Source organism: Abrus precatorius, unplaced genomic scaffold, assembly GCF_003935025.1.
Source record: "Abrus precatorius isolate BTA unplaced genomic scaffold, Abrus_2018 Scaffold7, whole genome shotgun sequence".
NCBI lineage: Eukaryota > Viridiplantae > Streptophyta > Magnoliopsida > Fabales > Fabaceae > Abrus > Abrus precatorius.
This window is the reverse complement of record NW_020874417.1, coordinates 15471817-15484218: the sequence shown is the minus strand read 5'-3', so window position 1 is coordinate 15484218 and position 12402 is coordinate 15471817. Positions and strand designations below refer to the sequence as shown.

The 12402-nt window shown below is 29.7% G+C and overlaps 1 protein-coding gene across 1 annotated transcript; it reads right to left on the bottom strand.

Moving 5' to 3' along the window:
- Positions 1–672: 672 nt before the first annotated feature.
- Positions 673–4239, bottom strand: LOC113871535 (cation/H(+) antiporter 15-like). The gene is made up of 3 exons (XM_027508627.1): positions 4033–4239; positions 2280–3275; positions 673–1911 (listed from the first exon to the last, which is right to left on the bottom strand). The coding sequence occupies exons 1-3, from the start codon at positions 4237–4239 to the stop codon at positions 673–675; spliced, it is 2442 nt and encodes an 813-aa protein (XP_027364428.1).
- Positions 4240–12402: the final 8163 nt, after the last annotated feature.

Sequence of the window (12402 nt, the reverse complement as noted above, 5' to 3'; positions counted from 1 at the left end):
ACAGCTTATATCTAAAAAAACTATTAAAAAAATGATTCAACACCTTGAATATGTATAATAAAATTATGTATTCTTATTTATCACTTTCAAATTACATATTTAATTTAAATAAGTAAATCACTACATATATATATATATATATATATATATACACAAAAAATACAATAAAATAAATATCAATTTATAAATCATTAAGCAAATTTAGTTACATAAAGTCTTACATATTAAATCAATAAACACAATTTAACTAAAATAAGTTTTATACTTACAATTAACAAATGAAACAAACAAAAATTTAAAATGAACAAATAACAATATTTTTTCATATAAGATATGCAAAAACTCAAGTAGAGCTTTTCCTCTTAGAATGTATATAATAAAGACATTAAACTCTAACAAAAAATTACTAATTCCTAAAATTCTAATCCTTCAAATGAATCACATTCATCTTTCTAAAATTTCACATTTTCATCTTATTCTCCTAGTAATTCTTTTCAAGAAGTGGATAAAAGAACATGTGTTCCAATTTCTTTTCCAAGAAGGAAAAAACACATAGCTGTGAAAGGAGGTTCAAGAAAATGGATTAAAGTTTAGGAATTTCAGTTTGATACATGTTCTACCATTTCTTTGGTCACAAGTTTCACCTATTTTGTAAAGAATCAAGTCGGTGACTCACAACATATCACATTCATTTTTCTTTGCGTGACATTTTCTGGGATGTCTAGGCTTGCTTTGTCTCCCAATCATATATTGCTGCACAACAAGCAAAGAAGAGTGTGTGCCAAAACTGGTTGAAGCCACTATATCCCCCATGACCCCAAGTTCCGGGTTATCACACCATTCCAACAACTTTTTAAAAACTAGGTAGTTCTTACCACTTCCTTGTCCCATAATGTACAAGTCATACCCGGGTTTGTCTACTTCATTGAGGATCAAAGGAATCTCCTCACCAGTTTCTATTACCACTTCCTTCTCAGAGTAACTAATGGACTCATTATTGTGCACTCCCTTGTGCCTAAAGTTAAATATGTACTCTTCATCCAACTCTTTTTGCACCACATTGTCCATAACTGTGGAAAACAAACCATTAGAATCACTCTGGAATGATTCATCTTTTTCTTCAGCAGCTTCACCTAACACTACAAGCCTCAGCGCATGCAACTTTGTTCCTGAATGTCCTGCCATTCTCCATGCAATTGACAAGGCTTCACGGTCATCAGGGCCTCCAATGAAGATCGCAATAATGCTCATTTTAGTATTTAATAATGACCCAAGACCACGGTTCACAAAGATGCCAACAGAACAAGGTGGTTGCTCTAGAACATTGTTGTTTATGTCACTGTATGCACTGTTTGTTACTTCTAGCACACCTTCTGAGCTTATCTGCTTGTGAAAGGGAAGGAGAATTATGCTTGCACGTTTCTCTTCTGTGACATTGTATATGTCCTCATGGATTGTTTGATAGGTTGACACAACATTTGATATGTCATATCTAGCTGCATTGTATCCCTCAACAAACTCATCAAATGCTTTGGTTATGCTCTCAAACTCTGAATGTGGTCCAGTTCCTTGTGATCCCCCATGTGCAGTTGAACCCTCCATTCGGGCAACAAGAAGGCCAGTGCCATGTCTGGTGAGTTCAACAAGGTGAAGCACAGATACATGTAAGGGTGAAACTCTGGTGGCATTTGCGGCTTCAAGGACATGGATCAAGCCAATGGCTTGCCGAGCATTGTGGACACAAGCCACAACTCTAAGTTCTGCATCAAACCTTTGCTTCTGCACAGTCCTTAGCTGGGATTGCATCAATCTGAATTTTGGCTTGTATATACTGTTGATCAAGGGAGTGACCAACATAGTCATCAAGATTATAGCAAGCATCATCACTGTGAAGGCAAAGGGGTCTATCAGCTGAAAAAGAGAAAAGAACATGTAAACACGTGAGTTAAATGTCCATTGAGCCGGTACATTAAATTGCAGCATGCAATTTTAGAGCCTGTAGACAGATGATTACAAAAATGTCACCTTGTTTTTTCTGTTTCCAGGAAACAGTGAAAACGTGATGTTTTTGTAATCATTAAGCTAAACAAAAAATGTATTCTAGAAACGTTTTTGACTTTTCTAAATGGTCATCAAAATGTCACCTTGCTTTTTATTTTCTTTCCTGTTTTCCTTGGACTGATATTTGAAAACGGGAAACAAAGTGAAAAAAGAGACATTTTGTAATCATTTGTAAAAACTATAAATAGAAAGAAAAAGGTTTGGTGATTCATCCGTACACTTTTGTCCCAAGCGGCGCCTAGAAGTAGCACTGCCATGATGCCTTTGGTGTTGAGGAGCAATCCAATGCCCAATCCATCTCTAATAGGCATACCAAAGAAGATAGATACAATCATTGAGCTTAAAACTTTTGGGACGGCCAACAGCAATATGAAGAGCACAGAGAGAAACAAATTTTGATCACTCAAAATCATCCCAGTGTTAAGCCTCAAGCCAAAGCCAGAGAAGTAGACAGGGATCATAATCTCAGTAACAAAATCATCCAACATTTCCATTGTCATATCAGCAAACTTCCCACTAGGCAAAATTAGTCCATACACAAAGGCCCCAACAACATGGTGTGTGCCAAGCATATCTGTAATGTATGAGCAAACAAGAAGTCCGACCATCAAATCCAACAACTTCGAGTAGTTCCATGTCTCCATCCTTGTTGTGTGTTGGATCATGCGATTAAGGATAGGGCGCACAACACAGAAGCAGAAAACAATGAACATCAAGGTAGCCATTGCTGAGAGGAGTGGTTTCCCACCTTTGTTGGAAAAAGGAATCAAAAGGGTAAACAGAATCCACCCATATGCATCAATTAACATAGCTGCTGTTAAGGCATCTTTACCAAGCCTCGTGTAGACGATCTTAAGCCCTGTAAGGAGCCTAGCAAGGGTCGGAAAAGTTGTGACAGAAAGAACTAAACACCAAAATAAGTACCCTTGAGCCTTAACAGATATCATATCCTTTGGTAGCATTTGCTGTTCTATAGCAAGAAAACCAGCCCCCAACAGCATTGGAATCACAATGCCAGCAACGGCAGTGCATGTAGCCTTCTTGCTTGATCTTAGGATGGTCTCAAAGTTCATCTCCAACCCACTAAGGAACACATAGTACATCAATCCCGTATTTGCAAAGGTTTCAACGGCCAGAATTCCTTCTGTTCTGTACAATATATGAAAGAAAGACGAGAATCTTCCCAACATTGACGCACTCAGAAAAAAACCAGCCTGCATGTACAATACCAAGTTCAGAAATTCTGATACCTGTCCTCTTATATTTGTGTAAATGTAATAGCACCACATATACAAATAGAACGCAATTTAGTACGAATTACTTTTGATAAAAAAAAAAGAAGTGGCACAAATGACTTTATAGAAATAGGTACGCGAGTTGGAGAAACGAGCAAAAGAGACTCGATCTATAGTAAACAAATCTTTGCGCAAAACAATGAGCATTTTTCTTTCATTTTTTAACATATCATTTCGTCAATAAAAATCAGATACCATGTGTTAGAAAGAAAAAGAATTAATGTTGTGGAAAGAGAGAAATTCTATGCTTTACTGTGATTGTATATCTTTTAGCATTTTTCTAAAAATAAAAGTTCAACTATTATTTTAGTCCATTACTTAACTGGTTATTTATTTTGGTTCCAATATAAAAAATTTCTATACTTAACTTTTATATGAAAAAAAATTAGTTCGTACTATTTATTGAAATTGTGACAGTGGTAGTCTATTTCAACACAGGGACCAAAACAAAAAAGATATCATACTAGAGACTTTTTTATATGAAGGAAACAAGATGATATCAGGTATAGAAATAAAATTTAATACTCTACGCTAGTAAATAACAATAATTTATTCTCAAATGATTTTTCATACAATTACGAGAATGTAAGATTTTTTTGGTACAAAAACTAGAAACGATATCAAGTATAAAGATATGAAACATGGAACACAGGTATATGAATGAAAGAATGCTTACAAGAATCTGGGCAACATGAAGGGGCATGTGAAGGGGCTTGAAGATGTGGTGCAGAATACGAGAAAACAGAACATTGTAGGCAATTTGGATACACAAAAGAGGAACACGAGCTGCAAGGACATTATCACTCATCCATATTTTGTTGGAAACATCCAATGTTGTAGTATAACATGCCAAATCTGGTATTGAAGCTTCAGGGCTCGACATAGTTCCCTTCTGAATCTTCTTCTACGAGACCTTAGTCAATTAATTTTCTTATGCTTTTGCTTTTTCCTTTGCATCCTTAATCAAAACAAAAGTTGTTTATATAGCTGTCAGTATGCAATTATCACATTTAAGCTGGCACAGTTGAAATTGCTGTGACAATCTGTTTGCTCAATATTGCATTCATTGCTGGGCGTAATACAACCTTAATACACACTAAAATTAAACATTTGTTAACAATCCGTTGTTCAATACGAAATGCTTATACAAATGACTTCAATTCCGTTAAAACCACAATGATGACGTGGGTTCTTACGTTTTATGTTACTCTGCTTTATGTCCTTTCATTTTATTACGTAAAGTTTTAAATAAATACTTGTAATAAAAGAATAAAACAGAGGTAAAATCAATCATTTTTAATAAATTAAAATTAATTTAATGAATCTCAAAATTTATAAAATTCACATGAGAATAGAAAAAATAATAATTTGATTTTAACATATAAAAAATTATTTTTTTTATTTTCATCTTTTATAAATAACGCGAGTCTAACCAATATTTTATTTTTATCTTATTTTTAATATTTTTTAAGATTCAAAATTAGTTATTATTAGTATATTTTAGTAATGAAATTTATTTTTTATTTTCTTTTTGATTGATATTAAAGTTAATCCATTTAAATTTTATTACAATATTATTAATTTTAAGTAATATTTTGATTTTTCTAGTAATTGTTGACATTATTTCATCAACTTTATGTGTTTCTTAGATAATTAATATTCATCATAATTTATATAACGGTGACTATGTTTTATACTAAATTAAAAAAAATCTGTAATAATTAAATACTAAAATAAAATACATATAAAATAAAAAAAAATAAAAGTTTTCTTCAATAACAATCAATTAAAAAAGTTTTAATAAAAGTCTATTAATAATAGAAAATTTCTTCTAAGTAGAGTAAATTCCAATTATATGTGGCAGACTTGCTCATGTTTTTAGAGCTGTTGTTGCTTGATCTTCTCATGAATATAAGGAGCAACATGGATGAAAAACTCGTGGTTGCACTGAAGGGAAAATTGAAATCTAATTATCAATATGACAAGTGATAAACAAACACTATAATAGGATTAGGTGTTAGAATTACCCAGAACGGTTGAGGTTGATGAGTCCATGACTGAGTGCTTTCTTGACAGATGAGAGAAAAAAAAATAGAAAGATAACTCCTTCTATCACTCTTTCAAATTTTTACATACACTATCTCAGTGGAGTAATAGTTACTTTGAAATGGTTAGGAGCAGTAGCCTCTCTGGTTAATAACAAGATGGGTCAAGTCTAAATATTATGCCTCAATCTAATAACAATAATCATAAAATCATATCCACTAATAACTATAAAGTTATTACAAATAAGCCCAATAACAATCATTATTTATGATATGGGCTAAACAACATAGTTCAATATTTTGACATCAAATTAATTTGAAATTAAATTAAAGTTATAATAAAAATTGATTTATGTCAGTCCACATACAAAATATTCACATGCACTTTGCAGCAAACTAGATGAGGATGGCTCAAGGAAAAAACTATATATTGCTGATGCACATCCAAAGAAAAATGCATTAGGATTGATCAATCCACATTTTATAAATATTTTATTTATTTATTTTATAGATTTTTAATAAAAAAATTGACTTAGAAATTGTAAATAGTATAAAATCTCATTTAGGTCAAATATTATAACTTTCTTAATTTTTGTTCAATTTACACTAATTTCTGTAAATATATTTTACAATTTTGATCATTTAAATAATGAAAGAAATTCCAAACAAATTCCATAGAATTTTGGCTATTTGGAAATATGAGGTGAAAGTAATTACTTTCAAACACCATAGTAATCACTACAACAAGCCAATTCCAAAGGATAGGTCAAAGTAACTACTTTCAAAAGTAATAGTAATCACTACAGAGCCCAAGGAGAGGTGCAAACTTGCGTGTGGTTACTACTATGCTGTGAGTAGCTAATATCATAAACAATAGTAGTTACTATGCAGCGCGTGTAGCTACTTTCATATGCTATAGTAATTACTACAAAGAGGAAGGAAAATTTTGGGAGCTGTACATAGCTACTATCATAAATGATAGTAGTTACTATGCTGCACGTACCTTCTATTGTAAAGGATAGTAGTTACTATAAAAGACATCAAGTTTAATATAAATAGATTTTTACCATTTAGGGTTATGACTTTTGCAAAACCTTTTACATTAGATACTTTACCATTTTTAGGATACTTTGGCAGAGCCTAGGTCAGCCTTGGATGACAGCTAAGGGTCCAACCTAGGGTTTGAATTTCATTTCTTCTTTAGTTTTCTTTGATTTTTCATCTTGATGTTATTGATTTTCCTTTATTTTCATCTTGTAATAGTGAGACTCATCCTCATGGAGGGCTAATTTCCTTGTAATCTCTAATGAGTTTATATGGATTGTTGAATTCTTGGGCCTTTAATGTTAATATAAACATTTTTCTCATGAAGTTTTTCTTTCTCCAATCTCTTGAACTAAGTTAAGAGTTGAATGAGAGGGTGTTGCTTAATCCACTTCAAATTCGTTTTTTAACAACGGTTATAAACTTGATTTGCTTAATTTCGGGTTTAATTCTAAGGTTGCTTAATCCTAAGGATTAGAGATTGCAGCCTATTGATTTACTTAATTTCGTATGAGAATTTAAGGTTAATTTTTGCTTGTTAAATTGACCTAATTTAAGAAAAATGGTAGAGTATTAAATCTTAAAAGAAATTAAGATAGAATCTATATGGATAAACTAGGGATTACTATATTCTATTGATTGAACTTTACAATTTGATTTTCTGATTGAGTACTTTACATTTGAAACCACAAAATCTACCTTTTTACTTGTTTTCTAAATACATGTACACTACATGTTTGATATTTGGTTACACACCCAATGATTCACAAGAGGATGACCTAGGTTAGTACCCTAATATTACATTAATTTTTATTTATATTTTGATGTGTATTAGAGACAAATCTTTTGTTCATCAAGGACCCATCCAAGGTAAGTGAGTTGTCTCATCGATTAGTTCAATAATAATAATATGGTTAGGAGCAGTAGCTTCTCTGATTAATAACCAGATGGGTCAAGTCTACCCACTATGCCTCAATCTAATAACAATAATCATAAAACCATATCCACTAATAACTATAAAGTTATTACAAATACGCCCAATAACAATCATTATTTATGATATGGGTTAAACAACGTAGTTCAATATTTTGACATCAAATTAATCTGGAATTAAATTATAGTTATAACAAAATTTGATTTATGTTAATCCACATATAAAATATCCAACAGTCTCCCACTTGGACAACATAAATCAAAACATCATATTATTTCAAATTAATTAACAATATATGGCCACAACAAGATGACAAAATAAGCCAACACGAACTATAAACATCTTAAACAATGCAAAAAATCATATTCAAAGGAGCAATGATATCATACATTATAAGACACCTATATCCAGTAACTCAACAACAAAGTGGATATGGATAGATGGGAAAGCACAACACAATGGCATGCCAAGCTATGAAGAAAGTGTAATTTTCTGACAAAATGGCACAAGCATCAGCCCAAGATGCTTTAGAAGATTCAATAAATTTTATTTCACAACAAGATTGAGACTGGGTCCAAAATGTCTCCACAATTTGCCATCACAGTATATGCATATACAATAATAATTATAACAATTAAACTGGATAGAACAAATATATATGACAAAAATAATAGGAATAATAATTATTGTTCGAACAATGTCTCAAATATTATAAATATGAGGTCATGGCAAAATATAAAAAGAAACTCCCACTAATCTAAAATATCATAGGGACTTTACTACATCTTACATGTTCAACAAAAACTTTATAGCTATCCCTTTTGTTAAGAGATCAACAACTATAAGCTCGGTAAGGATATGCTCGACACAGTTTTAAACTCATGTATTTTCTCTCGCACAAACATAAACGGTCTAAAAGTGTTTTGTTTGCTTTGAGCTTATTATTGAGAGAGAAACTAAGCACTACAGAGTTATAACAATATATAGTTAGAGGCTTAGAAATAATCTCCACAAAATCAAATTCAGCAATAAAGTTTTTCAACCATATTGCCTAACGTGTAGCCTCATGACAAGCTATATACTATGCTTCCATAGTTGATGTGGTTGAAAGAGTCTATTTGACACTCTTCCAAAAGATAGCTCCTCTAGCTAACACAAATACATAACCTAATGTGAACTTATGATCATTTAGACAACCACAATAATCAGAATCACAATAATCCATCACCTCAAGATGATCTAACCTCCTTTATGTAAGCATATAATCTCTAGTACCTTTTAGATGCCTCAAAACATGCTTTGTAGCTTGTGTCACACCAAGTTTACTCAAGTATCTCCCAAATATGCCAACAATAAAAGCAATATCAAGATGTGTACAAACTTGAGCATACATAAGGCTGTTAACAATAGAAGAATAAGAAATTTTCTCCATGTCTACTATTTCACTTTTAGTCTGAGGATATTGGGTATTGGAAAATTCTTCACTCTTTTGAATGGGTGCAACATAGGGCTTACAAAATTACGTATTGAACTGGTTCAGGATTCTTTTAATATTGAGACAACCTAAGGATACTGTGAGATCTATCACAATGAATCTCATTGCCGAAATCAAAAGATGCATCACCAAAAAGATGTCATCAACAAAAGAACAATAACAATAAATTTTTTTCCACTATTTCTCAGATAAATGCATTGATCAATTGTATTTTTCTTAAATCCAATAAAGCTTACAATATGTTTTGAATTATCTTCAAAATAAAATTAGACTCAAAAAATCTAATGGTATGAACAGAACAATGAAATCTAGAACCTCTGGAACTTATACCGTATCCTACAAAGAAATTGCTAATTATCTTTGTCATCAATGAAAGATAGTAAGCCTTCTCTGTCTTATCAAATTTCTTAAGTTTTTTGCTTGGAGGCACTATTAAAATTTCACAATTTTGCGATAGATTTTCTAATTAGACTTGCTCGTTAGTACTATATATCTTAAGAACATTATCTATAATAAACTTCATAGTTACTAGATATATTTTGTTAGAATGAGCTCACTTATCATGTTTTGCTATAATAACAGCAGAAGATTTATGTGTGAGAACTTCAGGCTGATTCTCAGTAAGGGCAACATCAACATTAGGAATAGCAAGGAACAACTTATTAGAGTCAACCCAGTGCTTATACTTACTTCAATTCAGCTTTAGAAAAGCATTCATGGTCATTGACAAAGTCAAAATTTATACATTAATAGGAGATTTTTGTCAAGCAAACCCAATAGACAAAATAGAGCTTACAATAAAGTTACCTTATGTAATTATAATCCTATTGAAGGGTTTCGTATTACAATACACGAGTTAACTCTCACATTACAAAAGTAATTATATTCTTAAAGCTAATATCGAGATGATACTGAAAACTTTAAAAATATAATTACTAATCATTAGGAACTATATCAATAAGGACAAATCGATAGGGTAGGTGCATTGTTTAAATAATTCCCAATGTCACAATAATAACAATATTTTTCATATAATATAATAGTATTTTATCACAATCCATCTCATGAAGGCGAGTTCACAATTGTAAAAAATACCCAACAACAATATGAAATGGTCTAAAACAACATATCTCAAAAATATATATCACAAAATTTTATAATAGCAATATGACATAATCACAATAATCAATAATATGCACATAATAAAATACAAATTATTACGTAAAGTTTTAAATAAATACTTATAACTACATATTTTATTTTTATCTTATTTTTTTTAAGATTTAAAATTAGTTACTATTATTATATTCTAGTAATTTTTTTTATTTTTAATTGATATTAAAGTTAATTAATTTAATTTTTGTTGCAATATTATTATTGATTTTAAGTAATATTTTAATTTTCTGGTAATTGTCAAAATTATTTCATCAACATTATATGTTTACTAGATAATTAATATTATCATAATTTATATATTGGTAACTATGTTTTATACTAAAGTTTAGAATATTAAATATTAAAAAAATATATTTTTTAATTAGGACTAATAATTTAAATAACCATTTTTCTCACTTGCATCGTTTAACTTACACAATATTTTAAATAACCATTTTTTATATAAAAGAATGTTGTTTATCATCTTCTTCTTTTATGAAGTCCAACAAATTTTTTAATTGCATCTATTTCATTTTATTTATCTTTTTCTTTTTTTTTCATACCTGTCGTCACAAAGATCACGACGGAACGACGACTGCGTAAAAAAAAGGAAGAATTGTAAAAAAAAGGTTGCAACCAATTTTTTTTAAATGGTAACATGGAATCGCCATCAAAGTTTATTACATAAAACATTGGAAACATTTTTAATAAAAAAATCTTCGAAAGTCATTCGACATCCGTTGATTAAAATGGTTACCTACTAAATAATTATGCAAAAATTATTTTAAGTTAAAAAATATTTATTTTACTCTAAAAGAAAATAATTAATATTTTTTAATATTTTCAAATTTGTTTTTATTATTATTTTTTAGATTTATTTTTAATTTTTACAATTTTTGAGAGATTTTTAATTTTATTTTTTAAAATAAAGAAACACAATAACAAATTATTTGAATTAAAGGAATTAGTCATTTATAAAAATATTATTCTTTTTTTATTTTGTATTAAAGAAATATATTTATATAAAAATATAAAAAAAGAACTTATCTTGACACTTAAATTTTTTATTTTTAATGAAATAAAATAAAAATTTCATTTTTTAATATTTTTTTTAAAGAAAATGTGTTTGAAATTACTCTTAGTTTAAAATAATTTAAAAAAAAAATTTGAACCCAAAAAAAATTAAAAAAAGATTTTGGACTTGACGTGTCAGGTTTTCACTCCTTCGTATCCTCCGTGTGCAATGGAGGAAACAAAGCTACCATGTAATTCTTTTTTAAAATTTGAGTTTTGAATAAGTTTCAAAGATTTTTTTTTTCTTTTTGAAAAACTTGATTTTTCTTTATTATTATTTTTTAAGTAAATCCACTCCTGTATAGGGTTTAAGTTAGCACACGGTGTAATATCCTGTACTTTGATTTAAATAAAATGAGATTTATTAAAGTATAATTGGAATAGATTTGGATGAAATTTATATTTAAAAAAATAAAAATTAAAAAAATGATGACATCATACTGAAATTACTCTTCAGTGACGTCACATACGCGTAAAGTCCGTGTATAGTATGCGTGCACAGTATTTTTGACATAAATAGTGACCATAAATAGTGTTTTTGGCGGTGAACAGTAAATTTTAAAAATTTTCTATAAAAAGGGGGTTTCACACGAAATTTTTATTTCTTCACTCCTATCCAAAGTTCTCAAAGGTTCCAAGGCTATATCTCACCATTTTCTCTCATACTAAACCCTTTTAAACTTAGATTTCTTTTCAGATCTGTGGTTCTACGTCCATTCTAAAGGATTTCAAGTAAGTTTCTATAAGTTTGAAGTTAGATTTACCGTTCGTTTCTCCTCTTCTTTTTTTTCTTATAGATGTTCATAGTGTTCTTAGGAAAAACTTCGTTCTAGAGTTAAATTGTTGGTTAAATCTTTGTAAAAGCTCAGTTTTGAGGTAAGGGGGCTTTACTTTATCATTTTGTTATGTTTATTGTTTGTATTCTCATAGATCTTGTCATATATGTGATTATATGTGAAATAATCCTTATTTTATGAAAAAATAATCAGTGAAAAGTGAGAATAATTAGTTGTTTATGTGATTTTATGATGAATACATGGTAAAAATGTGTTATTATTTTCAAATAGTGTATGATAAGGTATATTGAGGATGGTTGATATGACTTTATGATTTTGTGATACAAAATATACAAAGAGATGGATGTTTCATGTTTGAATATATTGTGTTTCATGTAAAAATGATACGTATTGTGAATATGCTATGATTTGATGAAAAGTATGTGGAAATATAATGAAAAAATATGTGTGAACATGAAAAATGACATATGTGAACATGTGAATATACTCGAAAGAGATGAGA

Excerpts from the sequence above, each read along its gene's own strand:
- LOC113871535 (XM_027508627.1), bottom strand. The coding sequence starts at position 4,239 with ATGTCGAGCCCTGAAGCTTCAATACCAGATTTGGCATGTTATACTACA. Across the intron at positions 3,276-4,032 it reads TTCATGTTGCCCAGATTCTT|GCTGGTTTTTTTCTGAGTGC; the intron begins GTAAGCATTCTT and ends TTGTACATGCAG. Across the intron at positions 1,912-2,279 it reads GCGCCGCTTGGGACAAAAGT|CTGATAGACCCCTTTGCCTT; the intron begins GTACGGATGAAT and ends TCTCTTTTTCAG.